We start from the raw sequence: 19811 nt of genomic DNA on the forward strand, positions 1-19811 counted from the left end.
CAACTGCTAAGAAGGATAAGATCACAGAGCTGCAAATAATGACCATTTTCATTTCCTTAAATCAGTCAATCATTTTCTGCATTTATTGATAAACCATTTAATTGGTAAAAATTGGGAAATTGGGAAAAACCAATACCTGTCATCAACTAACAGCCCAGAAAACTAAAGATATTCTGTCAAGATTCAATTTTAAGAAAATGTTACCACACAATGTTTTTGATTTAAAAAAACATATAGAATTAATTGGTTATCTAAATAGATTTTCTTTGGTTAATTAATTGTTAACTTTATGGTTAGCTCTATGGGGATATAGTAATTGTTCTGACTTTCAGTAATTCTATTCATTTTACTCAACATTCACTTTACCGCATGTCTGCTCTTTTTGATGTGATTATCATTGTAATTAGGTTTTTTTTTTTAACTTTGAACTTATGTAACTCAGAAGCACTAACATAATAAGACTCAATCTGTGTAAAGAGCATCAATCACTGGCCTTTTATTTAGCGCGACCTTTTTCATTTTTGCAGACACTTCATTTGCTTGTGTTTTGTTTCCTGGGTTTCAGGGTGTGATTGTGTGTCTGAATAAGTGGGTGTGCTTTTGTTTTTTTGTTCCAGTCAGTATGATGTTATCACACGACTGCCAAAACTCTGGATTAAATTTGGAATTTGCTAAGATTTTAAAACAAATCACCACCAATTTTGACTTTTCCCCTCTGTGCAAAAAAAAAAAAAAAATTTCATAGAGTTCATAATGTCCTGTTGTCACCTCTGCCAGTAGTTGAAGTCACTCTCTTCAGCATGAAGCACACTCAGACGTGGTCATACAAAGGTCAAGGTTACTTTGATCCCTCAACAGATACTTTACAGGCTCTTTGTTTAACTGTGAAATGAGGTGAAGTGATGGAAAACATAACTCTGCCGCAGCTCTTACTCTACAACCGCAGCCCCGCCTCACTTCACGTGCTGTTTTAGCACCTGCGGCTTAGTGTAAGTGTGCATAGAGGTGTGGTGGTGGAAACACTGATGGCTTTCACTGTAGATTGGGTCCAATAGGGAACATGGAAAAATCACCTGTTGTCATGGCAGCTGCAGCTGTTGTGTCGGCTTGACAAGCGGCTGGCCCCCTGATGATTAGCAGTAATGTGGTTGGTGTTTTCCTGCCTCTCCAGGCAGAGTCAACTCACACACTCATTCATTTCAAGGGGTTATAATACTCCCTTTGCTGCCTTACAGACCCATGAGCACGTATAACACACAACAACCTGTATTTAGAAGAAGCACATCCCATTTCTGCAAGTCTTCAAGAGATTCGTATTAGAGCTCAACCACTTGCTGATTGGCCAGTATGAGTCTTTCATAGACATCAGTATCAGCGTTTATGTTTGCAATTTTAAAGTTGAATCTTCTGAATGAACGGTGCAGAAGAGATGACATTTATGTTTTCATTGTACGTAATAAAAATGTATTTTATATATATATTTAGGTTTTCCTTTTTTTAGCAGTTATTTGTAATATATTTTATGTTTGAACTGGAAAATATCTAGCCTCAATACCATTAATGTGGGAGTTACCTGTCTCAATTTAGTCTTCTCAAATGGGCAATTTGTGTAAAATAGCAGCAGCTCTATTGTCACTTCATTGTTGATGAGTAATCCTGATCATTTAAGGGTTTTGGTCAATCATTTTTTAATTCCATTAAGTCCCTTTCTGTATTTAGTTTGTTGATCCTTTATTTCTCCAGTGATTCAAGCTTGTTTCAGTCTTTGGTTCTGGTTTAGAGTTTATTTAAGAGGCTTTGTTTTACTACTTTTTCCTGCCTGTTGCTTTGCCTCAAAACACACAACAGATGACTCAAGGCTTTCTTTTTGAATCTGTTCTTCGAGCCACAGTTCAACTCCGCCCTTAAGTGTTGTGTGGGTCGCGTGTGTGTTCGCACATCAGCATTCCTCTGTGTCGTAACTCCTCCTGAGAGGATGTGCTCAGAGAAAACCTTTCCTGACATTTTCTAACGAGATGCATAAAGGCTCATTTTAATTGCACCAGGAATGAAGTATTTGCTTGTAAATGCCATTTTGATGTCTGATTTCAAGTGGATTAACAAGTTCAATAAGGGCTTCAAAATGCCAATGTATTGAAGTAGTGGTGGTTTTAATTGTTTAGGTGATGAGGCAAAACATGAGAGAAAGTCCTCAATTTTAATTTTTATGGAAATTATTGTCTTATGTCTTCTACCTTCCCCGATGACCCATGTGAGATGTTACGTAATCATCATTGGAAGCTCATCATCTGTTTAAAGTTCTGACTTGTGCTCCAAAGCTTGATCAACAACTGGCGAATGCACACAGCTGACTGTTTTATTTGCTTCCAAATAATTTGTATTTTCCATTTGATGACCCTTCTTTGTTCTCAGGATCATCTTCTACTTCCTGCCACCAACCACAATAAAGGGAGGCGACCCAAGATGTCTGTGGTGTTGCCAGCAATGAACATTAATGGTAAGTGCTGCAGCACAGACACAACAGTCGAGGAGTTTGATCATGAAAGTGAAGCTGGGAGCAGATTCAGAACTACACCTTCCCAACAGAATGCATTACAACCTAAACAGAGCACTTGAGCTTTTTAAGCCTAATTACTCGAGTTTATGTTTTTCTTTGGAGATTTTCTTTGCCAAAAAGTTTCTTTGACATCTGGCGTCTTGTTACTAAAGGATCTTTGCTCCTTCCCTCCCTCTGAGCCCTTTGTGGTTTCCGTGACCTTCATCTTCTTACTATACTTTCTGCTGCACAGACGCCAAAACAAAAATGTCGTCATTGTTTTTGGCTCTTTGTACTGAAAGTAAAATTGCGGCCTGAACATAAACTTGTATTTTTTTAGATGTATTAATATAAGATGTATTGATCTTTGTCATGTTAACATAATACACAAACATCAAAATACCCTATGCTAGCCTAAAATCGCCTATATACCACAGATTTTATTAACAAGGACAAGCCCCCCCCCCCAGTAATAGCTTGTGTAATAGCTTGTGTAATAGCTTGTGTAATAGCTTGTGTTGCAATTACCCTCTGACTGAGTGGACGCGAGTGTACTTGAGACTTTATGTTTGATTTTCTGTGAACAGTGATTGGAGAGTTCTTGCCTTTTGTAGTGTTGCTAAGTGTCCTCTCCCACCTGCTAAATGTAGGTTTGTGGGTGTGTTACGTCAGACAGGAGTAGTTTAGCAGAGAAGTTATAATTTTGGAGTTATTACCCAGGACATATATTATTTTTGAGCTTTAGAACGGCCTCCATGGCATCACTTGGCCCTTGAACTCCAAAATATAATCTATAAAACAGAAGCAGTTTGGTTTGAGCACACGAGACAGACAGTTCACTGTGATTGTTGCACACAATGGCTGCCTGTGATTGATCAAAAAGTCAGATTACATAAATGCAAATAAAAACACATTCAGATTGTAGAGCAGGGACATACAGTTGCTCAAGGCTGCTTCATTTCCAACTTTTAAAAGAACAATTGCTGTCCATAGTTTGTCCGTGTGGGTGGTAATCAGGATATGCTTGGTTGCAGTTTGGGGGCGTGGTGTAGATCAGCCCTTTTGAGAAGCACTCAGCCTTGCTCTTGATAGCCTGTCCTCAAAAACCAACCCAAATATTTGAACACTGGTTAACACAGGGTACGCCTCAGTGTGGAGGATCCCAAGTGTGAAGGAAATAGAACTTAAGTATTTCCTACATCCATCAATCTTTCCGTCCATCTGTCCATCCATCTATCCATCCATCCATCCATCCATCCATTAGCTACACTGTTTATCCTTTCAGGGTGATAGGGTGGCTGGAGCCCAAGCGTTTCACTGCTTCTTATCTATACGTAGATAAGATAGAGTTATTTAAACATTCATTTAGTTATCAATTAAAAATAATCAAAATAACAAAGCGATTCTTTATTAGATATTTTCATAGAATAATAAAAAGAGAAATTTAAAATGATTTATAGCTTAGATGATGATGAAATGACTCAGCAAATCAAACCACTGTAGGAAAAGAAACTGCAGCTGGGAGCAGCTTATTGGAAACTAAATTTTCCTTTCAATTTAATTTTTGCATCAAGTTATTTATTTGTATTTTTAAACTAAATTTTGAAATTCTAATTATTAACATAATTATTGTTTTTGTAAATATCTTTTTAATATAATGAATTAATTTATACTTTATTTGTAAAATCCTTTCATAATCCCTCTTTTTATTGTCCATTAAAATATCAAATAATAAATTTCTTTGTTATGTATTCATTAAGACTTAAAATACTCCTACATAAAACTAACAGTTGTTCGTTGATGACATTCGTTGTTACTATTTCCATGACACTTGTAGTCCTCCATACTGTTGCTCCCCCATGCAGGATTTATACACTTGACTACCATTGGCACATTTGTTGCCAAGTGGTTTTCTATGGATCATATAAGTTCACACATGTTCTTGATTTGAATGAGCTCATCGTACGTTTTTTCCATGGCCCCTCAGATCTGCTGGATTATCAATGTAGCATTTCAAAGTCTGGTCATCAGAGGATTCAGTGGAAAGAAATCTCATGTGTCTAAATAGTGCAGAGTTTATTAACAGGTGGCCTGGTTTTCACTGATTCTGCAGGACAGTGAACTGAGAGGAAACCCACCCAAGATGAACTGTTCATGTAGGGAGTTAGAAATTAGGAAAGCAGCCTGCTGTTGTTGGGCTGTTTTATCAGAAATCCTCTTGGCCTCCTGATGTCTCTCTACCTGTCCATCTGTGGCAAAGATTTGATTACTGTTTTAAGCAGCTGAGAGCAGTGAGTCAGTGGAATATGAGCCTCTTACTCAGCATGGAAGACATGGCCATTTAGAATTGCTTTTTTTTTTTCTGGGAGGGGGGTGTTAGAGATTAAGAGTGATGAAGGTAAACATTGTTCTTGGTTGGTCTTGTCAGGGTGGAATGTTGGGGTCTGTGCCAGTCAGATGGTCCATTGAAATATCAGCAAATAGTGAAATCCAAGACCTCCCTTTTAGCTAATTGTTGAAATGGCCAAACAAAGATGGCATTCAGGGAAAGATATCAGGTCTGGAGTGATTCCCAAGAAAGAGGTCTTCCATTTGTATGATCTGACATGGATTCTCGCTGTCCGCCTCAAGCCTTAAAGTGTTTGTATCTAATCATGTGGAGTTTTTTATAACTCTTTTACACCAAAATTATTGTGTATATATGTTTGTTAATGCAGGTAAACCAGCTTCAAAAGGCAAATTACTTCTTTCCCAGTGCCAGTAGAGGAGATTGCCTCTTTGTTTTTCCCCCCGCTGAATCATGTTCGATGCCATGAACACACCAAATTTGGTGGTGCTCTCTCACTTTGCTGTCTTGCCAAATTTGTGTGTTATCCTGGGTTTACATCACTGCCAAACTAAGCCAGAGCTGATAAAAACCTGTGTCTCCTGTAGACAGTCTACAGTCCACACAGGTTTTGACTCTGGAGTGAATGCTGATTGTATCCATTGCAGACAAAAACATGATGTTACTGGGTTTTCGACCAGTGGAAAAGGGGCTTCCTCCAAGTATGTCCTCAAACTATCGTTAAAGCACAAGCCAACTAATGTTGACAAAGAAAGGACGACTTTGATTCTCTATAAATAGAAAAACATGCATAGTCGTCCCCTCCATCAGATACGAAACCCCATGTGTCTAACAGATGACAGCATTTAAGTAGCCTTTTAGATTTATGTTGTCTCTGTTTGAAACTTGAAGTGATAAAGTGCAAATGTACACAATTTAGCAGAGTGGGACCGTTAGAAAAGCAGAAACACTGTCCTGTTTCTGCAGCCTGATTGCTTGACAGTGGAGGATAATTCTTTCCAGCTCCCTGTTACTGCACTCCTTTAGGAATGCCTTCCTTCTCCAGTCACTAAATGGTTTGCATCTGGAGGAGGTGGATTGACTTTGCTAATCTGGAGCGATCGTTTGGTCTGTCTCAGTCAATAATCAAACGTCCAAGATCGAGACTTTGATGTAAGCCGTCGTCTGTTTCACTCTCGCTGCGTGTCCACGGTTCAGGGGGTTCTGTTGAAGTTACTTGACCTTGACCTCCTACATTCTCCCTGAAAAGCGTACATGGTTGAGCAGTGGCTCTTTATATGGACTGAAGGGTGTGTTTATTTAATGATCCTCTGAGTTTGAAAGCAGCTCCATCAAGTGGAAGGGACATGTTTGGAGGAGAGAAATGTTTTGCAGATGACATCATTTACAGGTGGATCGACTGTGGGACTGCAGTCTATTTTTACTGCGCTGAGATTGTGCATGTGCACTGTTGCTAACAGGCAGCTTTCACTGCTGGTTCAAGGTAGAGCTCCACTCTGCTGAAGGAGTTGGGGATCAGATTTTCCTACTCCTCTAATCTAAACAGAACATCCCCACCCGCCCCCTGAAACAGTGCACTTTCACCAAACCAAATGTTTAGCCCTTGCTATCCTCAAATATTCAAAATAAACTTCCAGTCTGTGCAACTTTTAATCATTTGCCTCATTTACTTAAGTCTTTATATTTAAAGTTTAGCATTAGCCATGCAAGCTGCATTGTTCAGTTGATAGAAATATCAATTGGTTAGTCATTGGCTTAACACTTTGATCCAGACTATAGAATGTATATAAAAATGGACGTAGACTCCAAGTCCAGAAAGTGAAGCCAAGCATTAGTAAAAATTTGTTTGGAGTTTGTTTCTTTAATACGATGTTCATTTTATAGATAATGTTCCCATTTATAGTCAAATAGATAGAGATCCAATGAGTGCAGGTCACAGGTGTAGGTGGGTATTTGTGCCCTCTAGCTCTCAGTCTGGCTCACTCTTACTTCCGAGATGGCACCGGCTAAAATTCCAAACTTAAAACCTTAAAATCAAAACGGCAGCTCTCAAACTAATGGGTGACTTTTCTGTGGGTTCTCATTCCGACAGAAAATCTCAGCAACTCTGAATGATGAGAGTAAACTCCTTTTTCCTAATCTTAATTTAATGACCAGATAACTGCAAAACAAATGACACATTACATAAGCATCATGTGTAGTGTGAATGTAAATGTAACCATGCTACCAGGCTAAACTAAGATGGTGAATATTGTAAGCGTTGTGAGCATGTTAGTGTGTTGACATTAGCTTAAAGCACAGCCTCACATTCCTGCTATGGTAAACCATTGTTTTACTGTTCCCTATTGGCATTTCCATAATATTTTATATAAGTTTCATTGTCTTGTCTTTAAAGGTGAGCATACTGTTTGTATTTTCAGAATAAATGAAATTCTGATAATTGGCTGTATGGGTAGGTTTTGGAGGTTATGTGTTTAATTTGCCCAATTGACATCCAATTAGACTCTAAATAATTGTTTACTGAACCAAAACATGTCTTTTAATTCTTTGTTTATATTTAATGATCAAATGTCTCTTTCTCATGTGAAAAGAAAAAAAACACTTCCTCAGAATCTGTGCCAGTCTGGCAGCCACCATTCTCCCAAGATGCACTCTCAGGTTTCCTCAGATGCATCCGTTGCCAGACATCAGGCTTTTATCAGCACACACCCGCTCACTGTGTCGCTGACACTTTCTGGAACAACTCCAGATGGCACCAGTAAAAGGGGGAAGGAGACCACGCGGAGCAGGATGGTAGATTTGGCAGCTGCTTCAAAGAGCTGCTGTTTGAAGTTGGGCCTCGTGGCTGTTTGTTTGTGTGCTTCCTCTAACGCTGCTCAGGCCTCGAGAGCAGTTTGCTGAATAAAAGTTAGACAGTTTGGTAATTTGTTGAAGGAAGGATGTTAACAATGAGGATGTTAACAATGAGGGGAATTCAATTTGAGTCTTGGATAATTTTGAGATTTCGGCCCAAAATTTACGGTGTACTTATGTTGTAATCGTTGCGCATTTACAAAATAATTATGGGGCACGCAACCGCATTAAAGGGAAACAGAACACGAAGTCTCCGAGTTGAGAGTCAACAACTTTTTTTTACAAGCTGTAAACAAAGCAATGACTTTATAAAGTTGATATGGTGAAGGTGTAAGCAGTTACCTAGTACACATCCAGCTTATAAAGTGCTTGATTTGAAGTTGTGTTCAAAGGAGCTAGAAAGCGTGGCCAGGTAGAGGGATGTCTGGAATGCTCGATTTCGCCCGGGTACCCCCACAACCCAAGCCTGGGTATGCATAAGACGATGGATGGATGGATATATGAGTTTGATTCAACACAACCAAATGGCACTGGCTCTTTTTGGTACTTCTATGTGATATTTCATTGAAATTAGTTCAGTGGCTGCATTGGCACGTGAGCGTCGTGAATAAGGAGACTTGAGGCCTCTTGCAGCGACCACAGGTTCAACCCGGCCCTTTATTGTGTGACTTTCCAAATTCCTTCTCCACATTTCACACTTGCTGTCTTGTCAATAAAGACAAATGCCCCAAAACATTAGGAAATTAGCTAAGTGGTTCTATGTCAGAGCTGTTTAATTTGCACTAAACAGAATCATCCCAGGCTTGACTCTGCAATAATGAAAGGACCTTGAACTGAAAGAGAAGAAAAGTATTTATGATCTCATCAAGTGAGGTTTGACATGGAAATAGCGTGACTGGGAGTTAAATCCAAACCCAGGAGATGTCTGTTGAATCACAGAAAAGAAAATCCAAAAAGTTCCAGTTTCACTGCAGGTGCAAAAAGAGGAAGTTGAGCCTCAGATGAAGTCATACATATGCAGCCTTACGTCTACTGAGCGCCTCACGATGTGAGCGTCCGTGGATTCTTCTGGCTGTGGAAGGAGCTGTCGTATACTCTGCTGCTAAAATATACGTCCATGGAAGTAGTTCAGACGGGCAGAAGATGCTGATGTGTTGCACAGGTGTCTCTGGAAAAACGGCTGCAGCTTTTAAACAACTTGCAGCGCTCAGGCATTTTAAGATGCTTACTGCTCCATTTCTGGGTCATGTAAGGATGCACTAAAAATGAATGAGCTGTTTGTTATCCACATGGGGAGCTGCTTTCAATATTTTCCTTTCGTTGTTTGTATTATATCACTGTTTGTATTATATCACGTAATAATGGAACAGGAATTAAACTAAAGTGAGTAAATAATTGAATACATAACCTCATCTGTCAACATAATATTAAATAATCAACTTGATTTATATAACACATTTCATAACACAGTTATGAGGTGCTGTGGCAAACGATAGGAAACAATTCAAAACAATTGTGAAAATCACACAGCATGAGAGCATAAATATATAATTGAACATGTACAGATGAGAAAATAATAATTTCTAAAAAAAAATTTTAAATATGATTAAAGAAGTTGGTGAGAGCAGAACATGACTTGCACCTGATGCTGCTCCACATCATCAAACTTTTTAAATTGTTTTGATTGAGAGTGACCAAAGTTTCATATTGTACCTTCGATGTAAATACATGAGGAATCCATCCTTCAGCATGTTGATCGTAACTGTCTCCAGCAAAGACTTTTACAAGTGTCCACTTTAAAGGCTGTTCTTCTTCCAGGCAAAGTAAAAGCCAGGCTGTGGGAGACCACAAGCCATGAAGCATTCATTGTCTCAAGGCCAGCGTCTTTTTCCAAACTTGAATTTCCCAAGATAAAGCCAGAGCACAGTAATGGCTTGTTTGTACATCAAACAGCATAATGACCGTTAAAATGAAAAATTTCAAAACATTTAATCATTGATAACAACAATCTTTGTGTTTATCATCATGCTGAACACCATCTGCAGGCTCTGTTTGGTTTTTTCCTGACTCATCAGCATCGATCGCTGTCAGAGTTTCCTCTTTCCCTCTCTGAACTCAACAAAAAAAAAAGCCTGAAGGAACCTGACTCATCATCAGTGATCGCACTCTGTCTTTCTCCCCCCCACTCGTGCCAGACTTTGCTTCTCCCAAATGTGCATGTCCTGCTCTTGGTTAGCGTTGTTTTGTTTATCTCCATGTCAGAGAAATCCCATATGTGACTCACCTCTGGACTCCATCTGTAATCAAGCCTCCACTCATAATCGCTGCGGTCCCCCCCCCCCCCCATTCTGCCTCAAACAATACTCCTTTATGCTCCCATAATACTGTCCTATCATGTCTCTTTGCTGCACGCATCATTTAAAAACTTGTTAGTGAGAAATATGATGTGGAGTCTGTTTTTGTCTTGTTTTAAATCTTTTGCTGTGATACGAATCCACGGCGCGTAGAAGCAAATAAAAACTGGAACAGGAATGGCTCAGTAGAGCATATACCTCTGCGAAGGCCCAACACTCCCATTATATTCAATCAAGCTGCACCACATTGCACACATTGATATATCCTTACTCTAAGTATACCTAAAGATGTTATTTTTTCCTTCAACCCCCATGAATTACACCCTGAGAAATATATGACATTTTCAAAGATCTTCTAAATCTCCCAACTTTTTCACAATTTAAAATCACTTTCAAACATTCAAAATCTTGGATCTGCCCCCATGTTCCACCCTTCCACCAAGTTTCATGGAATCCGTTCAGTAGTTTTTGCCCAATCCTGCAGACAAACAAACACAGAAGCAAAGGGACAGGGGCAAAACCTTCTTTATTTATTCATGTGTTGATGCATCCACGAGTACGACTCTTCTCTTCTTCCTGCTATCACAGACAGCGTCATCGGGGACAAAGAGTTCGAGGTGATGATGCAGATCGACTGTGAGGTGACGGACACCAGGATCCTCCACATCAGGTCTTCAACCATCCCGCCTGTGCTGCGGGTCAACCGCACAGAAACGTTTTACCATCACTCCGCGACCAACAACCAGGCCACGCCTCCTGTCGGCGTGCTCATGGGGTCTGCCTAGGACCACCATCGGCACCTGCGTTATTTCTAACAATTCAACAAATACGCAGAAACACAAACACGAGATAAAACCTCAGTTTTCGGTTGATGGATATTTTTGAATAATTCTGGTGTGTTACCACTGACTTTATGTTTGTGCTTAGATGTGAATGAATGTGCTCTGCAGAAACCCCTCATCCTTAGGTAGCTTGAAGGCAGTACTTTATTTGGACCGATTTCCAGAGGTAGTCTGTAATAGGGTCCAAGCAGACGCTCTCCCCGTGACCCCAGATGTCTCGCATAAGGAAATTGCTTAGCGGTAGGGGGCAGAGCATTGAACCTTGAATCACCCCATCATAACAAAAATACTTACCATAGCAGCTCTTCTGAAGTCTGTTCTACTTTCTCCTCTTAATTTCAGGACAGAGAAAACACATTGATGTAAAGCAGGTTTACTTAGAAGACAAGTCCGAAGAATACATCTGTGATATCAATGTTCAGAAGCACAACAACGTCTGTGTTTATACCTCGGCTAAAGATGGATTCCTGCAATCATCTCTCTTACTCACGTTTGGTCTTTGTGACTCTCCAAATAATGTCAATTTATTTGTGAAATAGTAAGAGATGTCAGATTAGTAACACGTGGCACCAGAGGCAATCAGTAACGAACCACAAACTGCTATTTGTTAGTTTCTCTTTTTAACAACATATAGATGAAGAATTCCACTTTTTAATTTTTAGTCTTTGCACTGTGCTTCACTTATATTGATGAACAGATTCAGATACTATACATATTTATTTCATTATTATGTAACAGTAATTGTCCAGGATTTATTTTTATTTTCTTCCTCAGTCTTATTAATTGTGGGAACGTTTTATTCTAACCGAACAAAGAAAAGCTAAAGACATATTGTAAATAAAACTATAAACGGTGGAAATCGAATGTATATTAAATTTAGATAGAGGGATTTGGGAAGTGTCAGTTCGGTGGACATGTAGAACTTTTTTACTGAAAATTTGATAATCCTCAAATTTGAAATTGCCACTAAAAAGCCAGCATTTGTCTTATTTTATTTATATTTTTTTATAAATAACCACTAGTAAAAAAAACGAAGACTTTTCCGTCCATGGACTGAATTGCAATTTTATTTGGTGCACTAGTAAACAATTGCACTGTTAAAGCAGCGTCTGGGCTCGTCAACTCTGACATTAAATGCCTTATTTTTGTATGTCCACCAACTTGTTTTGACTACCTTTAGGTTGGGGTAACATTGAAGTAAATTAAGTTGAAGAAATTCTATACAATCAGAATTAGTTAAAATATTCCTGGTCAGTTTCTCTATGTTTAGATAAAACAACATGCTTTAGTTCTGTGACTTTTAGCTACATGATTGTACAGATGGTTATGCTTCAGCTCAACAGATGCCCATGAAACTTGTCCAGGAAAAAAAACTTGTGTTGTTTTAAGACCAGATCTTCTGTGTATGTGTGATTTCTGTTTTTTCCCTTTTTGTCTTCAAAAATATATACGATTTTCCACTTTGTTTTTATTGCACCAAGACAGAACTAAAGGAGAGAACAAGAGTACAATTCAAAAACTTGTGAGGTTTAGTTTTTTGTATTTTATTATGTGTGTAAACCAAAATAAACACTGGATTTTCTCTAACTATACCTGTGTGTCCTTCTTTTGGGCTCTTCGGGGAAATCCTGCGTTATTACATTTTTTCGTCCAACAATATATTGACTGTATTTTCGTAAATTACAGGCTTGAACAGCCCTTCTTTGTACATCTTTATTTGTCTTTTCCTGCCTTGCTGTCTTGAATCTATCTTCAGTCCGTCAGTGGGATGAACACCCACATGCTATAATCTAAACCACTTTAACAAACAAAGAAAAAAAGTTTATTTAGCATTTCTGAACTTTATTGCGGTCTCCTTGAAGCAGTCTGATACGGAGGGAGTAAGTGCTTTTCACAAGACAAAGAACCTGTGTCACATGATGCAAAGAAAAACGTGATATAGAGTAATGTATATAAAATAGAAACAAATGAATTTGGCCACAAACGTTTGGGGATTTGTTTGAAGAAAAAAACTTTGAAGAATTATTTTTTTAGTGAATTGCTTTGACTCAAGTCATTGACTCATTCTGACACCTCTCTACATTCATGGATCTCAAAGGGCTCTGTCTTTTACAGCATTACAGTAAATACAGTTGAACTTGATGTGTTGACTGAGGCAAATTTTTCATCTATTTCAGGTAAAACTTAAAACATTCTTGATATGAACAAAACAATTGAATCACATTATACTGAAGTGTATACAGCGGGGTTCAAACGTGTGTCTTGGACCCTATTGTATTTACATTTGGCCCCCATCTGTTTCCTCACTGAAGGCCATGTGGACTGATCTACAATCCATTCAAATCATAGAATTCACTTTAAAAATAACTTTAAAACCCTTACTAAGGGTCTACATAAGCAAACTTAATGTTGTACGTGACTTGGTGTCCATTGTCCCATGCATACAACATGCCCTCTTTGGGATTGTAGTCAATCTGCGTGGTGTAGGTGTAGTTGTTGATGAAGGGCATTCTGGGAATCATCTGAGTGTTTGTGTGCGTGTCGAAGGCGTACTCCAGGTTGGCCTCTTTTTGGTTGTTGCTGTCAACAGCATAGAGGACGCCGCACACAATAAAGCAGTTGCCATAGCGGTTTCTCCTGAACCCAGTCCTCCAGGTGGTTTCCCTCTGCATGCTGAGATCCGAGGGGTTCAGTCGACTCAGGACGATCACTTCCTGCAAGAAGCCTTCGTCGTCTAGCGCCGGATAGATGATCCACAGGCCACTGTCATCCACGGCAAAGTCGATGTCTGAGTGACTGCGCCACTCCCACGGCGACGACGACTCCTCAACCAGGGCATCGTGCAGCATGGTCCAGGAGGATACGTAGCGCTGACGCAGGTCATACTTGATGATGTCACGGGAGAAGGCACGGTTGTAATAGAAGGCTCCGTCGTAGACCACATGGCCTGTGCCGATCCAGTTGTAAGGAAGCTTGTAGGAGTTGGTGAAACGGCCTAGAAAGGATTAAGTAGAGTGGAGATTCATGAGATTTATTGAAACCAAAATGAACAACTGAGTGGAAGCTCCGACTGCTGGTTCTTACCTTGTTTAAAAACCTCCAAGTTGCGAAACTCTAGGAGATTGTTTCCATAAAAGAAGTTAGTAACATAAATTTTGTTATTGTCAGACTTCGGATCCTTCATCCATGCTCCCTCATTCCTGCCATAGGTGTTGTGAGTTACTGGCTCGGAGATCGTTGCCAAAGTGTCCTTACACTCCCCTGTAAAAACACAAAAAGACCGAGAGCAATGAGCGAGGATTAAGAAGCAGTCTAACATCGTCCAGACCTGCGTCAAAAGAGCCTGAAAATAATTACAGGCTTTTGTTTTGAACAGCTGGAATCAGGGTGAGGTTGTGACAGATGATAGGGCACTGAATTTACTCACAGAACGATTTCTTTTTTATACTCTTCTGACACGTTTTATGAAACTCTGAAAATAATGACTGCATGAGGTCAGTCTTTTCCATTGGGTGTTTCAAACTAGTTACAGCAAATCACAGGTTCTGTTTTCCTTAGGGGGGGGGGGCATTTTGTGTGCTCTTGCTAAGATTTTTTTGCCACACAAGCAGCATGGCTGGAGGGATGGATGGATTGCCAAGACATTTGGCCCAGATATCCACAATGCCTGCTGACTTTGGCAATCCTCGTACTTCTCCCATTGAGCACGATCATTGGGTTGATTTTAAATCGTCCGTAGTGTGGAAGCTAGAGTCTGCGAGGTAGCGCTCGGGGGATGGATGGAGCCACGATAATGAGGTCCTATCGATACACCCCCAGAATAATCGTGAATCAGTGTTTCACCCCGTTTTTATATTAAAACCAAACTTACTGGAGACTTTAACAAACATCTGTGTAATAAGAGCTACCTAAAATAAGAATAACAAAATAATGAATAATTAATTTACCAGATTTTATTGATGTTGATTCCTCCTGTCTTTGCATTTGTTCTTCTAATCCCTGTCTTTTTTTCTCCCCCTTGTCCTCCTCCCAGCTGATTTTGTATCTCTGCTTTACTTGGGGAGCCTGACTGGTGGTGGTGGTGGTGGTGCTGGTGGTGGTGCTGGTGGCTGTAGAAGACATAGTTGTAGGGGTGGTGAATGGCTGAGTGGTCGGTCTCTGTGTAGTAGGAGGCAAAGTTGTATATGAGAAGGTGGATGTGGTTTCTTCCGCTGGTGTTGTGGTTGCAGCCTCCGTGGAAGTAGCTACTGTGGAAGACTCCGTGGGGTGCACTGGTGCTGAGGTCAGGGCGGCGTGGGTTGTGATGGAGATGGTGGAAGTTGACGCCTCTGTAGTTGGATTTGGTGAACGTGTGCTTGGAATAGCTACAGTGCTGCCTGGTACAGTTTGCATTTGCTCTTTCAGTTTCAGGGTAGATGTTTCCATCATGGTGGCTGCTGTTTTTCTTGCTAGTGGGATTTCCTTCGTGGTCGCTTTTTCAGAGGGGTGGGTTGTGCTTGTTGTGGTTTCAGTTGTTTCCTTGGCAGTGATGTTTGGACGGGTACTGGCCGGTTCATCCATCAAGGGATTTGGCGACTCAGTGACTCCAGCCGTGACTCTTTGGGTAGTCTGAGGTGTAGTTGCTGCGGTCCTGGTTTTTCGTGTGGCAGTGGATGGTGCAGACATGACACTTCTCCTCGTGGAGGTGACAATCGTTGCTTCTGCAGAGAGATGTGTTGTGGTTTCAAAGGTACCGAGGGACTCGTTTTGAACTTCTGACACAGTCTCCTTTGGTTTTGGTGATTGGCTGGTGTTCTCTGAACCATGCAAAGGAGGGGCTGTCTTTGGACGGAATGATCTTGATCCCGCCCTTGTTCTGGGGTCAGGGACTCTGAGCTGGAGAAGATTCTCCTCAATATAGAGGTTGTTTGGGCCTTCACCACTTGACCCATCATACTCTAAAACTGAAGAGAGAAGGGAAAATGTGTAGTTACAAATGTTTTTAACCTTATATAAAGATAAAAAGCTGATTGGTCAGTTGATTGATCTGTAAAGTAATGTTGCTAGCAGTCCTTGTACTCACAGTTCTCTCCTGGTTCCCCATCATCTGCCACCATTGGATCCGGCTCAGATTTATAAAAAGTCATTCCTCTGATGATCATGCCGTTGGGACCGACCTTCACCACCTGAGAAGCCTCCTTGTTAGCCGGGTTTTTTGGGGTCACCTGCGGTTTGACCTCGATGATCTGAGCAGAACCATCTGTCTGCAGGAAAGACAAATCTGCCCCAATATACTTCTCCTCATACTTTTCCTGTTAGTGGACAGAAAGACAGGCAAAATTAAACCATGCGACAGGTGACACCAACAAATCTGGACCTCATTCTACATGAGAACATGTTGAAACCAGGATACAGGGAGTGTCACAATTCTACGAAATATATTGAAAATATAATATGGACTGCACTTTGAGTACAAGCGCTGACAGGAAATGAAATAATCTTTGTGGTGATAAACATCAAATTGTGGAACATGAACATAAAATGTATTTTTTTTAATGTTAGGACATATTATTTTATTTCTATGTTTAATGAGCTGTTGTGTACACTATGTGATATCACTACAACAGATGACAATAAAAACGCTGATGGGCTGTAAACAAACCAATTCATTATCTGAACCATTCTATTTGGAAGTACACACAAGAATGAGTATAACCAAATTGTAGGTATAATGATGATTTACTCTGAAGAAAACACACAACTATATCAAGAGCTGTAAGTCAAAGTTTAACCAAAGTCAGTCTGCAAACAGTGATTCATGTTAATATTTTATTTAAGTTTCTTTAACTTAGTGAATCACTTGGATTAAGCTCAGGTCCACCCTCCACTATGCTGCACATGTGCTCCAGTTCATTTGGAAAATGTCATGGATGAGGCCCCGTGTTCCAGTCACTGGTCTGAGGTCTGTTATCGTCCACTGGACAGCCGGACCTTCCAATGACCTCACTGACTCTTCACATTCTTGGTATTTATTCATGCAGAAAATGATTTTATGAAGGTATTTGCGTAAAGAATTATCAGCGCTCCTTTAGTTGAAGGAACATCAAGAGTTAATAACGCTTCAGCAGCGTTAAACTTGTTTCCTCCTTAAATTGAGTCAATTCAATCACAGCATTCATAACAGCTTTTAATGAAGAGGATCTGATCAGGACCAAATCACCATTTTACCACAAAATCGGCTTTTATAATCTTAGCTAAGCTGTTAATTCATTCAAGAATTACATTACAGGAACATACTGGTGCAGTTATTGTGTAGTTTGCAACTGACATAAAATGTATGTGGTAGCTTTTCGATTTTTTTGTATTATTATTGAATAGTTTGTGAAATTGTTGGTTTACGCGGGCAATTACGTCCCAGGCAAAATTAATGTTACAGTCACAGTAATCATTTGGTATTTGACATTTGAAATGCATTAATAGCTAGAATTATTTTTTTATATTCTGTGAAGTCACAGAATTTATGTAGTGGATAATATCTCAGGTCATGTTTATGTATTATTTAGAAGTACTAACAGCCTGTAACTGTCAACAGTTAGAACAGCATCTACTTTAAAAGTATTTGTTAAAGTTGGTTATCATATTTAACAACACTGGCTAAGTTATAACCCCAGTGAACCTGTTGAAGTATATCAAACGTATTTGTCTTTTGCATCACTAATTACCAAATAAATACAAAGTTAATGTTAAATCATTACACCTGTATTTCATGACACTAACTAAGGCAAATAATTACTTTAAGTACCACTAATGTGTTACTCTGTAATTATAGCACAGTAAAATAACCACCAGTGTTGAAACCTTTCCCTCTATGTTACTGACCCCTGCATGATGTAACTGATGAGATGTCACACTCACCTCTAGGCTCTGATAGGCTGCTGCTCCACTGACCTCATTGGGTTTCTTCTTGTCCTGATGGCGGTAAGGAGGAGGAGGTGGAGGAGGAAGAGCAGTGGTGGGTGGGCTCTCAGTCACATTTGCATCAATCGGAGGACTCCCCACCGGCTTCACCTCATCTGTGGTGTTGTTCACAGACACCACCTTCGTGCAGCCATGGACAAATGGAGACATTAACAGAAAGTGTACATGTCTTTTAAATAAAGTGGGCAGCACTCTTCAGTTGCCATAGTCACTGACAGGAGGAGGAGAAAAATAAAGTGGAGCATCTTCTATCTGAAGATGTGGGGGACCTACATCTGTTTACACAGTCGCATTATAGAGACTTGTCTTCCTTAAAAGGACAAAAAGCAAGTCCCCATAATGTAAATCATTACATTTTAAGGTGAAGACATGTTTTAAGGTTAGAGTTAGGTTACGGTTTTGGTTAGGATTAAGCCAGCAGTAACTTTGTCTCCAGAAAACCAATGTAGATCAATGCTATGTCCCCTGATGTTATGGAGACATGACTGTGTAAGTGTATGCGTGTGTGTGTCACTGTACCTTTTCAATGTGTTCCACGCGATCCAGTAGCTTATTGGTGATGGAGTGCAGCTTCAGCAGATCCATGCCATAGAAGGAACCCTCCAGCAGCTCCAGAATGGTGGACAACTAAAAATGATCAAGTGGAATCCATCAGAGGGGGTTTACCAAGACACAGGCTACCGAGCGTAAAATGCGCGTATCCAATCTCCTGGTCTCTGGTAATAATGAAAAAGAGGAGCTATCCTTCACTGAAGTTGATTAAACATGACATCCATGCCCCCAGTAATCCAAACCTCTTCAGAAAAATCACGCGGACCTGAGCAGCTTATTGGCACTGTTGTGTGTGTGTGGGACAATGGACAGGTTGGCACTTCACCTTGACATTCTCCTTCCCAGCTTCCCTGAGTTTTTTCAGCCTGAACTCTCCCTCGCACGGGTTGACCGCTGACGGAGGAGCGATGCAGGCGCACTTGCACGCGGGTCCAGATGTGATGGTCTCCACGGTGTAGAAGTCCTGCGCCGTGGCGCTGCCTTCCTCTATCCGCTGACAGGCGCTCCGGCTCAGGGGTCTGACAACACATTTACACCGACAGTCAGAGCCTTCCGAGAGGGCTTTCACTTTGTCATAATCACCCAGCAGCTACAAAGAGAAGAGCAAGCATGTATTTTCCACCACACTCAATCAGGATTGGACTTTTTTACGCATAAACATGATTGGTTGTGCGTAAAAGAAATTGTGCAGAGGAATGAAGACATGTGCTCCTACCTTAGAGAGGATGCTCTCCTGACCGTCTATCTCCTCTTGCAGACTGTCGTTCTGCTCCTCATCGCCCACATCGTGAGACCTGTGATCTGCTGCCAGGGTCTGTGGCGCTGCGAAGCTCCGCGGGTAAAACGCAGCGCACATCACGAAGACAAGGCACAACTTAAACATGTTGTGAAGCTCGCAGAGCGAAGGAAGCACAGGAGAAATGATGCTGCCGGTGTGCCAACCAAGGCAAAACCTGTCACCGCTTACAATTGAGCTTCCAGTGAAGTTTCATGGCTCCAGAAGCAGAGATGTGTGCATCCAAAATGTCACCAGACAAGAAGAATTACGCATCATAGCGTCCTTCATGTCTTCTTCATCACGTAGTAGAATGTGGGCTAATGCGTGCACCCTGTGAGAGAGCAGCCGGCATCTGGTGCTGGAGCAGCGCTGACAAGAGGCGGACCTGATCTCACTGAGGAGGTGGTGATCTGCTCTCAAATGCATCTCACACGTTCTGCAACTCATTCGTCGTCATGAGTTCGATTTGAAGTGGAAGTTTGGTTCTGATCTGATTTTTTTCCAGATTGTACTCGTTTCTTACGTCTGAAAATCATATTTCTTGGTTTAAAATTTTTGCAGCCTGATGCACTTTCATTTGATGACTGATCAA

General features: G+C 40.5%; 2 protein-coding genes across 5 annotated transcripts in view; one reads left to right on the plus strand and one right to left on the minus strand.

Moving 5' to 3' along the window:
* atf6 (activating transcription factor 6) overlaps nt 1-12522 on the plus strand; it is a 31182-nt gene extending 18660 nt beyond the window's left edge. For both annotated transcript variants that reach the window (XM_020080887.2, XM_069522172.1), the window contains 2 exons: nt 2413-2497; nt 10679-12522. In XM_020080887.2, coding sequence (XP_019936446.2) covers nt 2413-2497; nt 10679-10875 — 282 coding nt within the window. In that variant the 3' untranslated portion in view covers nt 10876-12522. The remainder of the gene's footprint in view (nt 1-2412; nt 2498-10678) is intronic.
* Nucleotides 12523-12753: 231 nt separating this feature from the next.
* olfml2ba (olfactomedin-like 2Ba) lies at nt 12754-19619 on the minus strand. Of its 3 annotated transcripts, none has more exons than XM_069522170.1 (8): nt 19157-19619; nt 18767-18959; nt 18409-18516; nt 17827-18009; nt 15995-16223; nt 14880-15875; nt 14017-14193; nt 12754-13927 (listed from the first exon to the last, which is right to left on the minus strand). In XM_069522170.1, the coding sequence occupies exons 3-8, from the start codon at nt 18472-18474 to the stop codon at nt 13314-13316; spliced, it is 2265 nt and encodes a 754-aa protein (XP_069378271.1). In that variant the 5' UTR covers nt 18475-18516; nt 18767-18959; nt 19157-19619; the 3' UTR covers nt 12754-13313. The 3 variants fall into 3 exon arrangements, with proteins under 3 accessions (XP_069378271.1, XP_019936443.2, XP_019936444.2); XM_020080884.2 differs by having other exon boundaries at nt 18767-19030; XM_020080885.2 differs by having other exon boundaries at nt 17860-18009; nt 18767-19030; nt 19157-19573.
* Nucleotides 19620-19811: the final 192 nt, after the last annotated feature.

Source organism: Paralichthys olivaceus, chromosome 3 (assembly GCF_024713975.1).
Source record: "Paralichthys olivaceus isolate ysfri-2021 chromosome 3, ASM2471397v2, whole genome shotgun sequence".
In the NCBI taxonomy this organism is placed as follows: domain Eukaryota; kingdom Metazoa; phylum Chordata; class Actinopteri; order Pleuronectiformes; family Paralichthyidae; genus Paralichthys; species Paralichthys olivaceus.